Source organism: Cnephaeus nilssonii (genome assembly GCF_951640355.1).
Source record: "Cnephaeus nilssonii genome assembly, chromosome: 16".
Classification (NCBI taxonomy): Eukaryota; Metazoa; Chordata; class Mammalia; order Chiroptera; family Vespertilionidae; genus Cnephaeus; species Cnephaeus nilssonii.
The window spans coordinates 40,676,997-40,700,478 of NC_137087.1; the positions used below are offsets into that span (position 1 = coordinate 40,676,997).

Below are 23,482 nucleotides of genomic sequence, written 5' to 3' on the forward strand. Positions count from 1 at the left end.
CACATACAAGTACACATTAGTAGAACCAGCACATACCCATGCAAGGCTATTTCCTCCCGTGGAGAAGACTGAGCTAGGCTATACTATATTTGACTGGTGTTTATTTTCATTGTGCAGAATCTGTTATATTGATATATCATTTCAGATTAATGGAACATTCCAAGTAAACATTCCACCAGTTTTGCTTGGGTATACTTGGAGTAAGACTTGTACATCTCCTAAAGAAGATCATAATGGGCAGAATTTAAAAGAATGTACCTTTTTAAATATTTTTGCTACCATTGAACCTCAAATATCATATGTCACCTGTAATCCAGAACTAGACAAGGTATGTTTTACTTTGAATTATTCTTATATATACTATCAAAGAAGTGTAAAGTATTTTAAAAACCAATAACAATAATTTCAAAGCTAGCAAAAAACAGACAAATATTGGTTCTTGATATTTCCTTGTGGGAACAATACGTATGGTACAATATTGAAATATTTTAAACTTGATTTTAGTTTTCAGATCAAGTAGATGTTTTGGGGAGAGCACACATTTTTGCAAAAAATTGTAAGGCAGTATTTCCCAACCGAAGAATAACAACGACTGTTTTTAATCATGATGGGATACAAATCTTAGTAACAAGATATATCAAGGCATTAAATCCACCTCAACAACTCCTGGATATATTTCTTCGTGATTCCAATGCAACACTTGTAAGTTATATTTATTTTAGTCATTTTACTAAGATATAAATCATGTACCATATAATTAACCCATCTAAAGTGTTCAATTCAATGATTTTTAGTATCTTCACAGAATTGCGCAACCATCTCCACAGTAAATTTTAGGACATTTTTATCACTCCAAATTTATATATATATATATTTTTTGTTTTGTTTTTTATTGTTTAAAGTATTACAAATAGTAGTACATATGTTTCCTTTTTTTCCTCAATTGACCTTCCCTCAGGCTCCCCTACCCCCCGGTACATGCCCTCACCCCCCTCCCAGTGTCTTGCGTCCACTGGTTATGCTTATATGCATGCATACAAGTCCTTCGGTTGATCTTTTACCTCCTCCCCACCCAACCCTCCCAGCCTTCCTGCTGTCGTTTGACAGTCTGTTCGATGCTTCTCTACCTCTGTATCTATTTTTGTTCATCAGTTTATAATGTTCTTTATTATCCATAAATGAGTGAGATCATGTGGTATTTTTCTTTCACTGACTGGCTTATTTCACTTAGCATAATGCTCTCCAGTTCCATCCATGCTGTTGCAAATGGTAAGAATTCCTTATATTTTTAAAACTTGTTTTATTTTTTAATATTAATTTTGAGTATAAGTTTATTACTAAAATTGTTTTGCCTTCAAAGACAGTTTCAGCCCAGCCGGTATGGGTCAGTGGTTGAGCATCAACCTATGAACCTGGAGTCGATTCCTGGTCAGGGAACATGCCCGGGTTGCGGGCTTGATCCCCAATGTGCAGTGTGCAGGAAGCAGCCAATCAATGATTCTCTCTCATCATTGATGTTTCTCTCTCTCCCTCTCCCTTTCTTTCTGAAATCAATAAAAATGTATGTAAAAAAAACAACAACACAAAAAAAGCCAACGATAGTTTATGAGAGAAAAATCACCTATGTTGCAATGTGTCCTCCTGAGCCCCAGAGGGAAGACCTCTCTGCCCCCCTTTATTTCTGCCCACTTGGACTAGAGGGGCACTGTTGCTACACCACTTCACGTGACCATACTGGCTTCACAACTTTCCTATCAAACTTGGAAAAATGACACAAAAATTTCTTTGACTTTGAGGCAAAATAAAAAGTTATGTACCGAAAGGGGTCGTGTTCTTCTAAGGATTGCTTCTCATTGTTTGTGGGAATGAAGGAAACTATGTTATATTATTCTATATAAACTGCCAACATCACACTTTCCACCCCACCCCTTTGTGAATTATGCCCATCTATTTACCAGCTGACAAAAGAGAAATATATTCAAAATTTAATTTCATATAAAATGAAGATTTATTCATTATAGATGTGAAAGAGGATATAGCTTCTTCCACTTTGAGAAAGGAAAATTGGAAATCAGAAGTATAAGCCTCCCCTTTAAGAAAAAAGTAAGCTTTGATTAAAAGGCATTTATGAAAAATCACTTATACCTTTTGTTTATTCTGGTTGGATTGAGTCAGTTGGCTCTCCTCAGAATATTTATTTGATCAGTATAAAACTCCCTTAGCTGGACTCTTTAAGCTAAAGTAAAAATTTCTAATTTAGGTTGCCTTTTATTACACTCTGCTTTTCCATCCTGAGTTTCTTCCTGTCTATGTTTCCTGACACCCAAAATCCAAGGAGTGCTCTTAGATTTACTTCAAAGACAATATTGTGTGTGCTTTTACTTATTTATTTTTGTTAATCCTTACTCAAGGATATTTTTTCCCATGGATTTTTAGAGAGAGAGGATGGGAGGGGTAGAGACAGAGAGAAACATCGATGTGAGAGAGACACATTGATTGGTTGCCTCTCCTGCACGTGCCCCTACCAGGGCCGGGAATGGAGCCTGCAACCAAGGTATGTGCACTTGACTGGAATCAAACCGGAACCCTTCAGTCCTTGGGGCCAACGCTCTATCCAAAGAAAGAGCACTGCTAGGGCATTTGTGTGTATTTTTAAAAATATGTAAATCCTAGCTCCTTTGCTTATCACGGACTATGAACCATTAGGGTATAGGAGGTGATAATAGATAATAAATGGTGGCTATTGTAAATTAATGAAAATGTTAGTGATTTTTTTCTGTTAACTCATTATTTATTTGTATCTTTTTCTCCTTTCCGACTTTAAAAGCCTGAATCCTTGTCTCTCTAGTCCTGGGGGAAAAGCAATTAACAGTATAATTTCTGTTGTTTGAGAAAGCAGACTATACCAATATCTTCCTGCTACAGCAGCTCATAACAGATTATATTAATTAAAATAATTCTGATTTTGAACCTGAAAGCAAATCAAACTTATGCTATTCTTCAACATATTTTTTAACAGTTATATTCTAAAGTATATATGTAATGTATCATGTTTAAAATTGTAAGAATTTATTACAGTGAAATGCAATGGTTAACAGGCACACTCCGGAGTCAGGCCAACTTGGGCTTATTCCTAGAGACCCCATATATTATGTTAGCTGTGTGACTCTGAGCAAGTTATCCTAGCACTCTAAGCTTGTTGCCTCTTCTGTAAAACAATAATAATAATAGTTTTTATTTCATAAGATACACCAAATGTAATGATAATGCATAGAAAGCATTGTGATGGGCATATAGTATGCACTCTGTAAATGTTACTTAATATTATTCTAGGACCTCATTGCTCATTTTGTATCTTTGATTCCTCTTATGCCTGAACTGGATGAAAATGATGGTTTTGATATATGGATGACATCAGAGGTAACAAATTACATTTTATAATTAAAATTTATAGTATTCCTTATTTGCTTTTCTTTTAAAGAAACCTGTTTATTATAATGTAGTATTTTACCTTATGAAATTTGAAATCATTTGATAGTTTAATAAATAATTTTCAGTTCTAGTAACAACTTATAGAAATAATTCTGAAAGACCCAAAATCTTACTCAATGCTACAAGTGGTAACTCATGAATATTTTGATTTTTAATAAAATCAAAATTTCTGGAGTACAATATTATGACAGTCTCCAGAGATAAATATGGCTTGTCACTATGGATTCTGATGTCTAGGGCAAATGCCACTACTTCCCAGGTTTCCCAGTCTCTCCACATCTGAATGAAGAGCTTGTACAGCAATGCTCTTTCTTAGCACCTGGATTAAAGTTCTCTTTAGATTGCTCGCCAACTAAGATACAGGCACCATGCAATTTTGGGGGCATATTTATACTAAAATATTTGTTTATCTGAAATTCAAATTTAATTGGTCTTTCTATTTTTCCCTCAAAATCTGGCAACCCTAATTAGAGCACTTCTTCTATTCCATCTTACATAATATTTAGTTGCTTTTAGATTGACCTAACACCCATACTCTGTACATATACATCCCAAGTTAATCTCCTTGAATTAACAAGAAGACTTTATTCTTATTTATTTTTATATTTATCATTTATACACTGCTTTAAATTTCGCAAGCATTCCATAAATATTTTAAGTGGAAAATATTAGTACAATGGGATCCTAAGAAAGAGGCACTTTCCATCTGGAACTGATAGTTCTGGAACTTATCTAGAATGTTTTAGGGGCTAGGATTTGAGCTGAATTTGATTTAGGGGCACAAGGTTAACTTCATAGGTAGGTTACTCTGTCTTCTGCTTAGTGAGAACCAAGGAGACACAAGCGTGTGGTCTAGTGATTCAGTGATTCGAACCTGGTAGAACTCAAAGAGGTGTCATTAACTCTAGACTCTTTGAACTAATCAGAATGTGTTCAGGAATATTATGGTCCTGAAGAACATTGAAAGAGAGCCTCTAACATAACTAAAAATAACTATTCAAGCAAATACTCGCCCCTATGTTCCAAGTTAATGTTCTCTCCTCCTAATGCCCTAGTGTTTTGTCAGTCAAATGGTGCCGGAGTTCAAGCTTTGCAGTTGTCCTAGTATTAATTGCATTACTCAACTTTCTCTCCCTCACCTTTTTGTTGTTGTTCTTGTTACTTTTGTTTTGCCTTAGCGCTGCATCAGTTTGGCTATTGGGAATAGGGAGGAGCATGCCATACTTCTCTGTAATTTCTTTTTGTATTTCGGAAAGAAAGCTTTGGTCCTCCTGGGAACCTCAATTTTAGAAGTAAGTGCTGGAGTTAATATTTAAATAGTGTAAATAAAAAGAATCAGCTATTAAGTTTAAAGGACTGCAGCCCCAGGTTTCCATCCTTTCACAAGCTAATTAAGGAATTTTGTGGGCAAGCAATTATTTAGTTAAGAGGATAATGTTGGTTCATCAAAAGTTCTACAGTGTAAAGGATGACTTCCTTTTGTTTTTCTTCTCTAATAATAGTACTACTTCATGGGGTTACTAGAAATATTAAATCACATAGTAAATATATAGCACTGGGAGAGCGCTTACTCATGGTGAAGGCTCAGTAGCGGTGGTGGTGGTGATGTAGCAATAGTTACAGTACTAGTTGTAGTAGTTGTTAACCACTATCACCACCATTATCTTCAGATGTTTCAAATATTATATTTTAAGATCCTTAAGAAATACATCTCCCTATTCTCCATTGCTCAGTTTTTACTTGTACAAATGGGCCAGAAATTCATGTTTCCGTATCTGAAATTTTTACAACTTAATTATATACTGTAGTCATACCTCCAGAAAGCTGTCTTCATTCTGTTTCTACTTCAAGATGACTATATTCATCAGTGACAAAATTTCCAGTCTTGTTTTATGGTGGGTTTTTTTCATGATCACATATTTCTCTATATTCCCCTGACAGCTTATTTCTGTGTCACGATTGTGTTAGCTAAAAGCCTATGGTTAATTTCCCCATATGTTCCTGTTGTTGCTCTAAGTGCCGCTAGATGGCAACAGACAATCAATAATATTTCAACAAACAGTTGCTTTTAGATCTGTGAGTCAGTATCATGGGTGGCACCCCTCAGCTCTGTGGTTGAGGTGAAGCCTCCTCTTCACTGTAAAGGAGACACACACAATCATAAAGAACCAGAGCTTTGAAGTCAGGGAAACAAGGCTATATAGTGCAGTGTTAAGAGTATGGGTTTGGGGGGCCGGTCAAAGAGGGTTTTAAAACCCAGTAATGCCATTTACTAAGTGTGTGATCTCATTCTTTGCTACTTCTCTGAGTTTCAGTTACCTCTTCCCCAAACAGGAATAATACCACTTACTGTTCCACTAGAAAAGCTTCTTAACCTCTGATTTTTTATCTGAAAAATTAGTATAATAATCATCCCTACCTCACAGAATTTGGAGTGAATCAAAGCAAGAAAATTAGTGTTAATGCTGAGAGATTATTTGATGCACACAAATACTCAATAAATGGGAAATAGCCATTATTATTACCTGAAATTTTGATTCTTTGCTAAGAAAGATTTGCACTTCAAAAGGTATGTGCAGAGAAATATGGTAACATAATGACATTTATTCCTCAAATGGTTTCCTGATCTTGTTCTCAAAATTAATTTAATGGCTTTTTTTTATTTCACTTGGCTTTTTCAGAGCCTTAGGCCAGTTTCTATATTCCCTAACTCTGCTATATATTCCTAAGTATATTCTACTCAAAGCGGGGGGGCTGGTTCATATAGCACCATCATGTGAATTAGACAACAGCACCCCAACCCCCATACACTTTCTGACCAGCTGTTGGGAAATCCCGGTGAGGGAACTCCTGCTGGACCATACAGGGCAGCACTGGCTCAGGAGTCCTGTCATTTGCATCCTCGTGCCAGCCTGGGCCTAAGGATTTTTGGAGCTCTGGCTTTTTTCCTTTCCAAACAATTGTAAAGGCCCTGGAAGAGGCTTTCAGAAATCAACGAGGTCACATGCTTAGTAAATTTCACATTAAAAAGTACGTTAATTACTCAACCAAATGACTTTACCTTCTTTTCCTCATACAGGGGCGCGTAGCTTATGTATTAACTCATGAAACTGATGAATATTTGCTTTGGAATCCATTAACTGGTCAATGTCATAAGCAAATTGACCCATTTTGTCCTTTACAAAGTGTAGACTGTTTGTTTGATGATGGAAATGTAAGTAATGGGGGGAAATCTTACTTTGAGCTATCTCCTTGAGTCAAATCAGTGATCCTCCACCCTGGCTATCCATTGGAATCATGTGAAGAACTTGGGAAATATATAAAAGTTTAATTAGAATCCCTGGATTGTGGGGCCAAGAAAATATTTTATCCTTAAAGCCCCCACCCCATGATTCTGTAGTGCCTCCACTGTTGAGGACCAGTGAGCAGTCTAATGCTCATGTAAGCCTAGCATGTCTCTAACTTCTCCCTCAGAACCTCCCTTGGCTTCTGCCACTTCATTGGGTAGCAGGACTGTAAAATTTTGCTTCATCTAACCAGCTATGGGCTTTGGGCTCCCAGGGGTCTGTGCTGATTTTATGTTAATGTTTTAATAGGTCTGGTTTAATATTCAACAAAATAGTACACCAATGGCTGTATATTTTGACTATTCAAAGGAAAGTTTCTGGAAACAGCTGCTTCCAAAAAATTTTCAAGGGACACAAGCACAAAGCATACAGGTAAACATATTTTTCCAGGTGTGTCAGTATCAAAGTTACCCTTGGTTCTAATCTTTACTGGTTGTGACAGCTCTTGTTATGTTTATATAGCTGATTGTTTATTGACGTATTTGGCAATATTAATAAAATCTAGTTTTCCCTGCCATCCAGCCCGAGTATGGACTAGTCTTGAGAAAATGGGGAAGGAAAGCGGCAGACTCACTGTCTGAGTCTTGGAGGCAGACCACAGCACAGACCTAAGTTCAGGAACTATCTCAGTCACCAGATGGGTCAGCCAGTACACCTGTGACATACCCAGTATCCCTTTGTACTCAGTATCCCAAAGTCCATTTCTACAGCTGTTTCTAGGTTGAGGGTCATGGTATGGCAGGCTGCAGGCAAGTGCAAAATCCAAAAACTGGGAGTTATGAGCCCAGGGGGAGAGAGGGAGATGAGATAAAGGGAAAAGAGCAAGAGAAAAATAGGCAGGAGATATTTTATAGAAGCAGAAACTTGAATGCTCAATCTCGCCCATAACCAGGGAAATACAATTTAAAACATGCATAAGTTTGACAAAAATATTTTTAAGTGTGACCATAACAAGTGCTGGCAAAGAGGCAGAGAAGTGGTGTGAGCATACATTACTATAAACAGTTTGGAAAGCAATATGATATCTGTAAAGTTGAAGATGCTCAACCCTTGATTGCTCCAATTCAACTTCTAAGTACATACCCTATAGGAACTTATCAGGGAGACAAGCACAACAGTATTCATTACAGAATTGCTTAAAATAGAAAAAAGAATGGAAACAATTCATCAACTAGAAAATTGATATATGAGTTGTGAAGTATTCATACTATGAAAACTCCTATACAGCAGGAAAAGAATGTATGAACCAATTTACAATAGTTCCCAACTTGACCGTACATTCATTACATCAGGATCTCTGAGGGAGTGTAGAACCCACACATCAGTATTATATAAAGCTTCCAGGTGATTCCAATGTGCAACCAGAACCACTGACTCAGAGCCATGTACATCATGAATGAATATTAAAAATGTAATGTTATTGCTTTTATTTTTCTGCACTTGTTGAAGAACTCTATCTTTAGCTGATCTGGTCAGATAATACACACACACACACACATACACACACACACACACACACACATATATATATTTTAATGCCTGAGTGAAATATTTATTGCAGGGTGGGCTACATAAGTTGCAAGGTCCATTGCAAAATAAAAATGCAGGGCCACTTGATAAAAAACAGAAATAAAGTGCCATTATAGGTACTAAAAAAAATGTAATGTTAAGCAAAATATAGAAGATGTCAAAGGACACATACAATACAAAACCATTTACATAAAGTTTGAAAATTGTTTGTTATTTACAGATAGATAGATAGATAGATAGATAGATAGATAGATAGATAGATAGATAGATATGTAGTGGTAGTATAAAAGCATTTATAGGAAAGACAAATACCAAATTTAAGTTAAACGTTACTTTTGGGGAAATAAAAAAGGAATGAAATCAGAGAGAGGTACACAGAGTACTTCAAGTTTTTCTGTACTGTTTTACTTTTTAAAAAATCTAAATGAAACGTGAAGGAATGCAAAAGATTATATAAAACTAGGTTGTAGGTATGTTGTGTGGATGTAGATTACCTTAGTCTCTGTTCTTGTCTGTATTTGAGACACTTTACAATATCAGAAAGAATGCATGGTGGTTTGGGGGAAAAGATCAAATAGTACCAAAGCATATAAAGTGATGAGTTTCGCCTGAGCTGGTTTGGCTCAGTGGATAAAACTCAGCCCAAAGGGTCCTGGGTTCGATTCCAGTCAGGGCATGTACCTTGGTTGCAGGCTCCTCCCTGTCCTAGGCCTTAAGCCCTGGTTGGGGCGCATGCCGGAGGCAATCTATCGATGTGTTTCTCTCACATCAATATTTCTCTCTGTCTTTCCCTCTCTCTAAAAATCAATGGGAGAATATCCTCTAATGAGGATTAAAAAAACAAACAAAAAAAAAGTGACAAGTTTCTCTCCTCTTCCACATCTTTTTCCCACTGTGCATCCTTATAAACATTTTCCATGCAGCTACAAGCATATATTTATATGCTTTATATATATAAGTATACATATATTTATATATTTCCTGTTTGTACAGTTATTTTAAAGAGGGGAAATGTGCTTATCTCTCTCTTGAGCAAACCACATTTATAGCATCCACAGGCCGTATCTTGCTTTTCCCATCCCAATGCCATGAGTGAGACATTATTGTCTTCTAGGGAGAGAATGATATATTTAGAGATGAGGTTTTTTGTTTACTATTAATCATTCCATTATTCACTCAGGTAATATTTATTGAGTGCCTGCTATGAACCAGCGCTATGTTAGGTATGGCTACCACAGGGAGAAATGTCTCAGTATTCTTGGGACTTGTGTTCTAGAGAAAGAAACAGCAGGAAACGAGCACTTTTGGTGCAGAGTGATAAGTGCTATCACAGAAATGAATGTGCATTGGAAGGCACACAGCCAGGGAACCTAATGGGAAGGAGAGATGCAGGGGCTTCCTGGGGGAGAAAAGTGATGATCAGCACAGTGAAGAAGGGGGAGCAGGAGCTGGCCTAGAATCATCAGGAAAGAGAATGGTCCCAGCAGAGAGCAGGAACAGCAGGCATAAAGATGTGCAGTAGCTAGGAGCTGTCTGTCAAGGAGCAGAAAGGCCAGCTTGGCTGCTGCCAGGGAGCGAGCAGAGATGAGCTCAGGGGTGAGCGGAGTCCTGGTAGGGATTTGGGCCTTTATCCTCAAGGCAATCAGAAACTAACATTACCAAGGCAAGGACTGCCATAATCAAAGTTGTGTTTTTAAAAGCCAGTTAAATGCCTCAGGGAGGAATCTAAACCTTTTGCCAAGTTGAATCGATAAATGTAAAACTCATAGTTGCCTAAATCTCTACTGATTTCTTTCCCTGTAGGTAATGGCCCTTGATCTTCTGCCTTACCACACACACATCACAATACTCCTATCTGTAGTGAACACTGTGTTTGTTATCACAATTGAGAACACAAATTTGAGTGTGCATACTAGTAATGAGAATGTGGGGGTTAAGAGATGACTTAACAAGAAAGTCCTCTTGAAGTTTTAAAGGATATGAATTCCCTGAAAGAAAGGGGTCTATGCCAGAAAAGGAAAGTGGATTAACACCCATAAATCTGTCAAGTCAATGTAGCCCAGGCCTCTTTCTCAGGCCTGAGGGGAACCTAACTAATCCATAAATTGCCTGGATTGGGGGTTGGGAAAGAGGGAGGAGGGGGTTGGGGAGAGGGCCATGGGTTGGAGGGGCAGACAGTGGTTGGTGACAGCAATCAGGGAATTCAGTTCCCTGTCCTGTCTGGAATAGTTGGTGGCCCCTGCAAGATGATGCTGGATTTCATACTTCCTTTCTCCAGTATCTCCCATCTCCTGCCATGTTCTATTGTAGGAAACTCCCAGTCCTGACCCTATTTCCTCATCTAGTGGTTCTCCAACCATGGCAGGCATCAGAACCACCTGGAGGGCTTGTTGAAACACAAATTCCTGGGCCTTATCCTCAGAGTCTCTGATTCAGTGGGTCTGAGGTGGGGGCAGAGAATCTGAATCTCTAATTCAGATCATCACCTGACAGACTGAGCCTTCTCAAATCACTCCTGAAATTTTCTAAGACCTAGAGGTCTAACAAGTGTTGCCCCCTTTTTAAATCACAACCTTCATTCCACTCATGAGAGAGAAACATCTGTTCCTGTCTCTCCATCTGCCTATATGTCTCAGCTCAGAAATACCCAGAGTAAAAACTGAGTTCAGCACTTCCCTCTAATCCTGTGAGCCCTGCAGGGAGGGGAGGGCTGGGTTTAGGGTGGGGGTGGGGTACACTTGAGAAACCCTGCCCTTTTTCCAGCAAATCCTACTGGAGGGGGAAACATGGTAGAGCATCGCTCTCTGCTATAGGTGGGGTGCCCAAGGAAAGGCTTGGGGACAGGGGAGATTGAAATGGACTCTGTGTATGTGTGTGTGTGTGTGTGTGTGTGTGTGTGTGTGTGTGTGTGTGTGTGTTGTGTGTGTGTGCGCGCGCGCATAAACCTGGCTCTTGCCAGGTGAAAGAAGTAAACACACAAAGAATAAAGATAACAATATCTGATGTGTATTGGGCAATATGTGCCAGGTTTTACATGTATTACTTTATTTTAAAATTGTCACAAACCCCCAGAGAAGTAGGTACTATTATTGTCCCTCTTTTAAAGAAGGGGGTCCTAATATGAAGTGATAGAAAATTTGACTGGGTGGTGGGCACACAGTACAATATACAGATTTTGTAACATAGAAATCCACACATGAAACCTATATGTTCATATTGATCAGTATCACCCCAATCAATTTAATAAGTAAATAAATAAATTTTAAAGTGATTTTAAAGAAAATTTAAAAAAGACATGGTGACTGAAACCCCGACAGCTTAAGTAACTTCACCAAGGTCACAGTTAATAATTGGAAGATACCTGTGCAGCTGCCAAAGATTATCTGGTAATAATCATGCCAAATGCTTGTTGGAATAAATGAATTGGGGGCAGCAGATTGGTCTTACCCATGAAAAATCTATTTTGTGAATCCATCTCCCCTCCTATGCTCTGGTGAAGTGGTTATAAAATCAAAGAAAACACTGTGATCTATGTTACCTTTGTGACTCTGTGATTCAGTGTTTTCACCACATGAGAAAGGTTTGGGTTCCCCCTCATTATAGTTAGCACTCCAGATGTGACTGTGATGGAAAATTGGTCTTTCTAGAATCTTCTCTAACTTTCAGTTGTCTTTATTTCAGCCTGAAGAAATCATTTATTCTGATACTAATAAAAGCATGGTAGATGATCTAAAGAACAGGTATGATATGTAAAATTACATTAGGATTACCAGGTTTTCTCCCTAATCTCTCATTCATCCACCTTTTAAAAAAAATTTTTGTAAGAGTTTATTTAAGCCAAACTAACAACATATGTTGAATAGTAAGACCTTAAATACTCCCTCAGCCACCTTTTTAAAAAATATGTATATTTTTATTGATTTCAGAGAGGAAGGGAGAGGAAGAGGGAGAGAGTGATAGAAACACTAATGATGAGATGTTTGGCTGCCTCCTGCATGGCTCCTACTGGGGACCAAGCCTGCAACCCAGCATGTGTCCTGATCAGGAATCGAACGGCGACTTCCTGTTTCATAGATTGGTGCTCAACCTGTGGTGCTCAACACACTGTCTGGGTTCATTCAGCCACCTTATAGTCTTCTTGTTACTGGTCCATAGATCAAATGCTGGACACTTCAAAAATCCAAAACGCAAATTGTCAGAGTTTGGAGTAAAGAAAGGTTTGTTGAGTGAGAGAGAAGGTGCCAACCGAGAAGATGGGAGCCCTAGTAGTTTCTCAAATCCATTTTAAGCAAGTACAGAGTTCAGGCTTCTTTTATGTCAAAGGAAGGGGAAATGGGAGGGGCAAAAAGTGGTTAACAACCAACTGCAGACATCTGGGTACCAGCTGGAATCTGAGGAAGACTAAAAAATGTCTAAATCTCTTTGTTCCCAGACTATTGACCCCAGCTGATGAATCCAGTCTTGAGACTCCTGCAAATGTTTAATAAACAATCATTATTTTTGTACACATTTCCCCTATCTCTTCTGGAGAGGCACCTCCGGCAAGGGACTGTTTGTTTTTTTTAAATACTCAAGCTGCAAGCAGAATTCCTCTAATGATTAGCATGTCTATATATAAGAACACAGCAGGCTTGAACAAGATGAAGTTAGAGAGGTTGAGCATTTCACTCCATTACACTCTAAACCAGTCTCTCAAAATACCTATTAGATTCAGCCACAGAAGCATGAAGTGGAGACTGTAATAGTTATTTCCATTGAGTTATCTGTCTCTTGATATATTCATTGAAAAGCAACTCCTCTGCCATCCAGGATGCTCCTTGACATGACAGGCAAAGTTAAAAATGGTTGCCTCTGATAAACATTGTAGGCTACTGTTGGGAAGTTCTCAACACAGGCACCTGTTGAGCCTATAGTAATAATGCCACAACTAATACTTCTTGAAAGGACATGACGGTACATGGCCCACAACTTGGTAAAAAACATCCAAGGTGGGTGGTAGAAACATCAATATTGTCTTTCCTAGGCTCTCGCCTTTCCCCAGACACACACACACACACCCTAAGGAGTTGTTCAGTCAAGCCCACAATCTTTGCAGAAGGCCTTTCCTACTCCAGATGTGTCAGAAGCTTCTAGATCTGACTGCCTCCAGTGACTCATGCTGACATAGCAGGCTGGCATGTAAGCCACTGCCAACTAATCAAAACAGAACATGACACAAACCATTTTGACACTCTCTTCTTTTCTACCACACAAAGCCTACCTCTTATTCTTCCTCCCACCCTCTTCTTTTCCAGTTCTTAACAAAAAAGGAAGAAATGCAATTGGGAAATGGTTTCCAACTTCTAGTTTTAATCAGAATTGCTTCCTGAGCTATTTAAATATATAGGTTTCAGGGCCCCAGACCAGACCTATTGAATCCATATCTGGAGGTGAAACATTTTGATAAAGGTCTACAGGTGATTCTGATGTCTAGCCACTAATGAGACTGTAAACTCCAAACTACTTAGTTACACTATAGACTCAGCCAAGGGGGACTCACAGCAGCTTCTTCTGTAGCACACCCTGATTCTACACAGAGGACAGGCTTCCCAGGAGGGCCCCATCAACCAGCCCACACTGTGCCCCACCTCTCTCCCTTCCTGGAATAGTTCATCACCAGGCATTGTTTTGGGAGCAGGGTATACAGGCAAAAATCCCCACCCTTATGGAGTGTACATTATTTTGGGGAAACTGATCATCATACTTACCAATCCAGTGCCTCATTTCCTCCCAACTCTGCTTACTCAATTAACTGATCTAATAAACATATCCCTGCTAACATTATCCCAGACCAGATATCTGAACTTTTGTAAAGGCAGTCTCTTGGAAACCCAATGTCTTATGTCAAAGGAGAGTCTTGGAGAATAGGAATGTCAATCCAGTAATCAGACAGTAGATGTCAAATCATACCTGGTAGGTAGCAGCCTACACATAGGTAACTGGAAAAGAGATGTGCCTTTGACGTCTTATTGCTGGATACCCCCGGAAGCTTCTTGCCTTCCCAAGCCAAGCAAGAGCCTGCTTCTTCCAGACTTGATTAATGTGAATGATGGCAGATATTCCTAGTCATAGAGGTCTGGTTTCCTCCTAAATAAAAAAATGTATCATCCTCATGCTTGAGTAAAAGCTAAAAGTGACAAAACTCTTCTCACGTTGTCATAAATATAATCATTGTAGGATTGAAAGGACTCTAAAATGTAAAATTATGGAATGGCGACCTAAGCAGCCAACACGTTGGAATCGACAATGTACTTCTATTTTGCGACACATTCTTCCTAAGCTAGAAGTTGGCACTGAGAGCTTTGTTTCCTCTGAAGAAGAGAGTGAATTTGAAAGACTACTACAATTTTATTGGGTTTGCATATAATTTAATGCACTAATGTCATTTGTTTTATCTGTGTTGTTAATTGCCAGGTAATAGTAATCTTAAATATCTCTGAAATACCTATCTTGATCCTGGATAATAGATGCTATGTCATTGAAATGCATTTATTTGTAGACCAAGAAATTTAAAATATAGTAGACAGCTCTTACTATGGCCACATTACATGACATTTCTTTGAATCAGTCTTATGTTGTATGATATGTAAACCACAAACTTTGGAAGGAGATGCCCAAAAGAAAACCACCTGCAACGAGAAACTAAAAAATGGTCTCTAGATGGTAATAATAGAATGGATTTCCTGTCCTTGGTTGTGGGCAAGAGGACTCCAGGCAAGCTTTAATATCCTCTATATTCAAATTACTCTCAAATTTATACACACATCCTCAGCTACTCTCTTGACTTCTCTTATATATTCGCCAACACATTTGACATCATCCTAGATGATAAAAAGGCATCTCAAACTCATCAAGTCCATAACCAAGCATGGTGAGCATTTGATATATTATTAGAATCCTCCCTTTTCTTCCCCTACCCTATCCCTAGTTCTCCCTATGAACTGATTCAGTGGGTTTTCAAAATGCCCAGCCTCCCAAGAGGGAGGTTTCTATCCCGTACCATCTTGTAAAATATGGCTCCTCTGAGAGAAGAAAGGAAGGAATCCATTGGGATTTGAGTATTTAGGTTGCCAGGAAGGGATCTGCAGTCACTATTCAAGAATAGGGAAGAAGTTGTTTTGTTTTGCTTTACAAAAAAAGGATAGGGAGTAAACTGATAAGCATAACATAGTTAAATATATGGCAGGGTTTAAAACCTGGAGTTCCTTTGTAAAATAATCTGACTACTTAATAGCACACAATCATAAACCTGCACTAAGTCCTGTAGCTAGGGTTCAAATCCTGTCTCAACCACTCGCTAACTTTGACCAAGTTATCTAACTTCTCTACATGTTCGACCCCATTGGGCAAGATAATCAGGGATAAAAATAATTATCTGTTTTGTGGTTGCAATGGTGAGGATAAAATGAGGTAATATTTACCCTAGCATCCAGCAAATGTTTGTATATGCTAACCATTATTTGTATTCTATGTGCCAGGAATTGTGTTAGGGGTTGTGCATTCACAGAGACTATGGGCTAGACTGACTAGAAAACATGTATGTAATTGAAACATATTTTATTATGTAAGCTAAGAAAGGACAGTGTACTGTGCAACCATATGGAAAGAGCATGTGAACAGATTTAAGGATCAGGGAAAGCCTCCTGAAGTAAACAATCTCTGAGGCCTGAAGAAGGTTTATTATTTGTCTTAGATAATTTTACATAGGTCTGTGTTCCATTACCCTTTAATGCTGTATCACACCTATCAGTTAGTAAATATAAATGGAATCAATTTTAAATAAATTCTTCCAAAATGCTCACTTAAATCCCTCATTTGTAAGACCAAGTCTGTTTGCTATTCTAGAAAGGGGGCAAGTATGTGGAATGCTAAGTATGCAGGCTCTGGCCTCAGACAACCTGGCTTTGGTCCTCTCTGTAAAGTAGGGATTATAATAGGACCTATCATATAGGGTTGTTTGAGGATTAAATATGTATATGAAGCATTTAGCACTGTACCTGGAAATTAGTAAGCAACCACAAAATTACTATTATTATTTTATGACTCCAGTTTCTTTGAGGCTTCTGTAATCTTTTTGCATATAATGACTTACATGATTGTAATATGGGTTTACATGTTATTGTCTTTTGGTCTAGATTGAAGGATTTCCTATCCAGATGCCATACACTAATGTACAGTCAGTGATTGATGCCATGTATCAAACTGGAATCCACTCCTCGGAATTTCCCCAGACAGAATTTGCTCTCGCCGTATACATTCACCCATACCCAAACAATATATTATCTGTGTGGGTCTATTTGGCTTCTTTAACTCGGCAACAGTGAAAAGGAAGAAGGGAAAAGGAAAAGTTGTACCGTGGGCTCTCAGACCAGAAGCAACCAGAACTTTTCTGGTACTTTGGGATTTTGCTACCTCTCCTCCAGTACAGCCAGGTGTGAACCCACTTTTTGGTTCACTTAAAGAGTTGGGCACCATGGAAACTCACTCCCTGAGTCCTTGAGGATGAGTCTAGACCTATTGAATCCATATCTGGAGTCATCTGGTTCTGACCTCTTCACCAGACACCTCTTCAAGGAAGACCCTTTAGGAAGTCTGGTGGCCTTGGATTTTATTCTGGGAAAGAAGCAATTCTGGCCTCTTTCTGTAAAGTCAGTGTTACTCAAATTGTGGGCCTCATATTACCTCCATCAAAATCACCTGGAGAGCCCTGTTGAAAATGCAATTCTCATACCCCACTCAAGGCCTACTGAGTCAGAACTTCTGGGAGTGGAGCTCTAGAATCTACAGTATTTTAAACAACCTCCCCAGGTAATTCGGATGGCCTGTTAAGGGTGGTCTGCCTTATAGAATGTTATAATAACGAAAGTGAGGCTGGTGTGTTTGATGCTGGTTCTGATGCAATTCCAAGTAGAAGTCATTCAAATAGAATCCCTAAGGTCATTGCCTCTGATAAGATAAAGAATGATTTCACTGGTGAAGAAAAATGGGAAAACCTGCTATGTTGGGTTGAGGGCTGAGGTCAGCTTCTGGGGGCTTCTCAACTTGGGATACTACTGATGTGAAGTCCTTTCAGCTCCATGTACGTGTAAGGGATTCCCAGGAAACTAATGTGCTTTCCTGATTCTGTGAAAAAGGGAGAAAGTGGTTGTCAGGGCTCCTTTTTGCTTAGTGAACAGCTCCCCATTATGCATCTGGCACTTTCCTGCTGCTTTCTTTTCCCAATGGTGGCCCCACGGAGCCCATCAAGATCCTAGGAGCCCCTCAAGAAAGAGTGGTCAGGGATCTAAGTAGGAAGCACTGTACTTTCTTGTAGTTTTTTTATTTTATTGTTCTGTGCTTCATTGAGAAAGAGTATTTATACAGATTACTTAAATGTTCTATAACAACTTATTTGTTTAAAAATATCAAAGGATACAGATTTTCAAAGTTTGAGGAGAGTAGTTTTACATGAGGTTAGGGTAAGAGAAAGAAAATTCACCTCTTGCATTGCAGGAGCATTGGAGCTTCTTGGGACACTCCCACAAGCAGAGAGCAGGGACCCCCAAATTCATCCTCAGGGACCCTTCAATCTATATCCTCTTTATAATACACCTGCATAGGCTGGTGCTAGAAAAGACCTTGTTTATTTGCAGAGATGTTAGTCTTAGACCAAACTTGAGATTGATAAAAAAAAAAAAAATGTAGGTGTATGGGTGAAAGAATGTTTTATTCTCCAATGTTAAAACCTAACTATGCATAAGAAAACTGATCAAAGTTTTTGTTTTCATTTGAACAGTTGTGTTTAAATTATATATGAAATTTAGTTATTAACAGGTCTCTCACTTGTGGGTAGCACAAGATGATATCTATAGAAAGACGAGGTTGCCAAAGAAATGCTAAATTCATGCAGTTCATTTCTGTGGCACTTAGAATGTTTATATGGCTATTTTGTTAGTTATTTATGGTTTTAGAATTGATAGGCCACTTCAGAATAAGGCAGAAAGTGTTCATAGACAAGCACAGAGGCCTTTTTCTGTGTTATATGCATTTTTTAAACCTGTATACTGTACATGTTTCTTAACTAAATTTTTTTCCTGAAAATTGTGTAATTACAATGAACCGTTTTTCATTTGTTTAAAAAATAAATTTTAAATGTAACATATAATTTTAAAATTCTTTAAATCATTCCACAAATAATTGTAGTGCATTCTTTATGTATCAGACACTTCAGAATGTAGTTGTGTATTATGTATTATGTACTGTATCATATCATATATTATGTACTGTATATAATGGTCTATGCCAGTGGTCGGCAAACTGCGGTTCGCGAGCCGTGGTTTGCCGCTCTGTTGACTAATGAGTTTGCCGACCACTGGCCTAGACTCCCGATTCCAATAATTACAGGCTGTTGTTGTTCCTTGTGATTAAGCCCCTGTCCCAGTCGTCGGCAAACTCATTAGTCAACAGAGCCGCACTGGTCTATGCTATACTTTTATACAACTGACAGTGCAGTAGGTTTGTTTACTCAAACATGTGAGTAATGAGTTTCTCTAGAAAGTTATGACAGCTATGACATCACTAGACGATAAGAATTTTTCAGCTCCATTATAATCTTACAAGAGGCCTGGTGCACGAAATTCGTGTATGGGGGGGGGGTCCCCTCAGCCTGGCCTGCACCTTCTCCAATCCGGGACCCTTCGGGGGATGTCGGACTGCCTCTTGCAATCCAGGACTGCTGGCTCCTAACTGCTCCCCTGCCTGCCTGCCTGATCGCCCCTAACCACCTCTGCCTGCCTGCCTGATCGCCCCTAACTGCTCCCTACAGCCTGATCACCCCTAACTGCTCCCCTGCTGGCCTGATCACCCCTAATGGCCTCTGTCTCACCCTGCACCCGGGACCCAGGAATCCCTCCTCTAGCCGGTCATAGGCACCCGGGATCTGGGCTTCCCTCCTTCTGGTCAGCAGCAGGCACCCAGGACCCATACCAGCTTTGCCCGGGCTGGCCGTAGCCACAGGGACCATGGGCAGACAGCTTTGCCCAGGCCACAGTCGCAGGCGCCCAGGACCACGGGGCATGCGACTTGTCCCTCTCCCAGGCCACATGTGCAGGCGCAGCCGCTGGCACCTGGGACCACAGGGTAGGCAGCTTGTCCCTCTCCCAGGCTACAGCCTGGCTGGTCCCCATTCTTCTCTAGTGAGCTCATTTGTGCCTGGCTGGTCCCCTTTTTCTCTCTCCCCAGTGTTGAGTGTCTGAACTGTTACAGCATGACAGCATGAGGGTGTGATGACCATTTGCATATTAGCTCTTTATTATATAGGGTGGGACCACTGTCATATATGTGGTCCATCATTGACTGAAATGCCATTATGCAGCATGTGACTGTATTTGTATAAAGAGATTTTTATTATAAAGAACTGGCTACAAGATTATGGAAGCTAAGAAGTCCCAAGATCTCCAGTTGACAACCTGGAGACTCATGAAAGCCAATGGTATAATTTCCAGTCTGAAAGCTGGCAGTCTTAAAATTCATGAAGTGCTATTATATCAGTTTGAGTCTGAAGATCCAAAAAGACCTATGTTCCATCTCAAAGCAATCAGGCAGGAGGAGTTCCTTCTCACTCACAGAAGGATAAGACTTTTTGTTGCATTCAAGCTTTCAACTTATTGAATGATGGCCACTCACATTAGGGAGGTGTGATATTGTGATATAATAAAGAGGTAATATGCAAATTAACCCTCATGCCCTCACAAGATGGCTGCCTACGACCAGGCCAGCAGGGGGGTTAGTGAGGGACAACCAAATGACTGAACAAGCAGACTGCATGGGGCAACCAGGCCGGCAGGGGGGCCCTGAGGGGCGACCAGGCCAGCAGGTGGGGCAGTTGGGGGTGACCAGGCTGGCAGGGGGTGCAGTTAGGGGCAACCAGGCTGGCAGAGGGGGGCAGTAAGAGGTGACCAGGCCAGCAGGGGGGACAATTAGGGGCAATCAGGCTGGCAGGGGGGTGCAGTTGGGGGTGACCAGGCTGGCAGGGGGGCAGTTGGGGGCAATGAGGCTGGCAGGGGGGGCAGTAAGGGGTGACCAGGCTGGCGGGGGTGGGGCAGTTAGGAGCGACCAGGTTGGCGGGGGGGGGGGGGGGGGCAGTTAAGGGTGACCAGGCAGGCAGGTTAGCAATTAGGAGCCAGCAGTCCAGGATTGTGAGAGGGATGTCCGACTGCCGATTTAGGCCTGATCCCCTGAGGGGTCCCAGATTGGAGAGGGTGCAGGCTGGGCTGAGGGGACCCCTCCACCCTGTGCATGTATTTCGTGCACCGGGCCTCTAGTAAATATATATTTGATCTTTGTCCTCAGTTCCTGACATGAGCATTGTCCCCACTTCCTGAAACTGAGTTCTAAAACCCTTGCAATGTTCCGAGTGATAGGTGTGAGAGGTGTTATCTATTGATATTCATAATACGTCCCACCTGAGTTTATGTTAATAAGGTGACTCTTGGTGGACCCCTAGATAGCTTCAGGATGGGGTCTTCTCCATGTAGACTCTGGACATTATCTTACACCACTTCTCTATTCCCTTGGCAGAAAATTAGAGGGTTCTGCTTGGAGGAAATGACCTATCAAGGAGAAAAGATTTGGGGTGGAGGCCTCCCAACCTAGGGATTCCTGAGAATCTCTTGATTCTTACTGTGATTCCTGTCATTCAATAAGCCCTATTCATGTACTCAGAGATTATAATAATCTTTTTAATGCCTCACTTGTAAATTTGAACTGACAGCCAAGGATCACCACATATCTAAGGAAATCCTCTAATATGTGAATCAAAGATTATAACAAAAGAAACCATGATGAAACAGACAATGAATGCAGAGAGAAGAAAAATTGACTTAAAAGAAAACTTTAATATCCTTACAGTAATAACAGAAATATTATATCTGTAACACAAGAACAGAATGCTATATATAAAAAAATCTGAGACCATAAAAAAAACTGTTGGAAAATAGTAGAAACTTTAAATCCAATTTTAAAAAATCCAGAAGAAGTGTTTGTATTGAAAGTTGTGGAAATCTCCCCCAAAAGAGAACAAAAGGACAAAGAAAGGAATAATAGGCAAACAAAAAGAAGAAATTTAGATCAGCTTAGGACATCAAAGATATGAATCATATGAGTTTCAGACAGTGTGAAATGAGAAAATGGAAGAGAGAAAATTATGAAAGAAATTTCAGATAATCTCCAGAACAGTGTAATCTCAGAATAAAAGGCCCCCTGAGTACCTAGAATTATGAATGAAAAATGACCCACGCGAAAATACATCATTGTAAAACCAGATCACCAAAAACATAGAGGAATCCAGACAGAATAGGTTTCAGGTTTCTTATAAAATAAGAATCAGCTCAGCTGCAGTTGAGTATCGACCTATGAAACAGGGAGTCATGGTTTGATTCCTGATCAGAGCATATGCCCAAGTTTCGGGCTCAATCCCCGGTCGTGCAGGAGCCAGCTCATCCATTAGTCTCTCTCCATCATTGATGTTTCTATCTCTCTCTCCCTCTCCCTTCCTCTCTGAAATCAATAAAAAATATATTAAAACAAATAAGGATCAGAACAATATCTGAAGCAAATCCTAGAAACAGAAAAATCTCTGAACAAATATCTCCCAGTGAATAACATCTTCAAAGTAGAAACCATGAAAAACAACCTATTTATTACATGATGATTACAGTCCATGACCCATTTTTCCAGAAAGGGTTCTTAAGCCCTGGACATTTAAGTTATTGGGAAGCCAAATTATTGTTATAAAGTTGCATAGTGCACATGAATTGAAACGTGAGGAGGTAGGTACTATTTAAATGCCATTATAAATAGCATGAAGCTTTCAGCCGTGTCCATCTCCTCTCTAGGGAAATCCTGCAACTGAGATAGGCCAGGGCAGCCTTTCCCTAGACCAGTGGTCGGCAAACTGCGGCTCGTGAGCCACATGTGGCTCTTTGGCCCCTTGAGTGTGGCTCTTCCACAAAATACCACGGCCTGGGCGAGTCTATTTTGAAGAAGTGGCATTAGAAGAAGTTTAAGTTTTAAAAATTTGGCTCTCCAAAGAAATTTCAATCGTTGTACTGTTGATATTTGGCTCTGTTGACTAATGAGTTTGCCGACCACTGGTCTAGACAATGCTGGGCTAGGCTTGGCTCTGCCAACTTCTGCTTCTGAGTTTCCCTTGTCTTGCCATTGGTTCCTGCAGCCCTGCTCTTCTGCACGCAAGCATTGTCTTACATACTAGTATCTGCTGCTGTCCTTCAAGTGTATGATGTCATTGTCAAGTTCATGTAACATACATTCATCAGTTTACGGTAGTTCTTTATCTTGTGACTTTTGGAACAAAAGATTCTAAAGGGGTAGGGTTCTAAGGTTTATTTTTTTAATATTAAAAGAGATTGATTACATTTTCAGAAAGATGAGAATCACTGTCCTGGGTTGAATATCCACTTCTGTTGTGATATTTCATCAAGCAGGTTAAAATACAGTTGATTAGATGTCTGCTCATCACATTTTAGGTCCCACGTTGCCTTATTTTTAAAAAATATATATTTTTATTGATTTCTGAGAGGAAGAGAGAGGGAGAGAGAGATAGAAACATCAACGATGAGAGAGAATCATTGATCCGCTGCCTTCGGCATGCCCCACACAGGGGACCAAGCCCGCAACCTGGGCATGTGCCCTGACGGGGAATCTAACGGTGACTTCCTGGTACAGAACTCCACGCTCAGCCACTGGGCCATGCCGGCCGGGCCACATTACCTTAATTGATGTTGGAGTGTTTCCACACTTTCGTAGTTTCCTGATTTGGGACCACAGGTGGTTAATGACATCCACTATGGAATTGACAAACTAGGTTACTAAAGGTAATCTTCTTTCAAAGCTTCTAGGAATCTCTAAAGCAAAGGAAATAAGGAAGGGGAAGAGATTATTTAGGTTTCTAGAAGGAGGAGTAGGTTTTAAGATGGAATTTAAAAGACAGCAGAGTCTGACAAGAGAAAACGCTTTAGGGACTTTGGAAATGACCAAAGCACATGGAGGAACGGATAATTCCACTCAGCAGCCCA

General features: G+C 39.9%; 1 protein-coding gene across 3 annotated transcripts in view; it reads left to right on the forward strand.

Annotated features, from left to right (window-relative positions):
* The window catches only part of CC2D2B (coiled-coil and C2 domain containing 2B), a gene marked incomplete at its 5' end in the record, with an annotated part of 65,555 nt that extends 48,788 nt beyond the window's left edge, over nucleotides 1-16,767 (forward strand). Inside the window, 9 exons of one of the 3 annotated variants that reach the window (XM_079794061.1) lie at nucleotides 146-328; nucleotides 505-702; nucleotides 3,334-3,420; nucleotides 4,671-4,784; nucleotides 6,572-6,706; nucleotides 7,089-7,211; nucleotides 12,051-12,109; nucleotides 14,586-14,763; nucleotides 16,544-16,767. In XM_079794061.1, coding sequence (XP_079650187.1) covers nucleotides 146-328; nucleotides 505-702; nucleotides 3,334-3,420; nucleotides 4,671-4,784; nucleotides 6,572-6,706; nucleotides 7,089-7,211; nucleotides 12,051-12,109; nucleotides 14,586-14,763; nucleotides 16,544-16,732 — 1,266 coding nt within the window. In that variant the 3' untranslated portion in view covers nucleotides 16,733-16,767. The remainder of the gene's footprint in view (nucleotides 1-145; nucleotides 329-504; nucleotides 703-3,333; nucleotides 3,421-4,670; nucleotides 4,785-6,571; nucleotides 6,707-7,088; nucleotides 7,212-12,050; nucleotides 12,110-14,585; nucleotides 14,764-16,543) is intronic. The other 2 variants (XM_079794062.1, XM_079794063.1) reach the window with 2 other exon arrangements.
* Nucleotides 16,768-23,482: the final 6,715 nt, after the last annotated feature.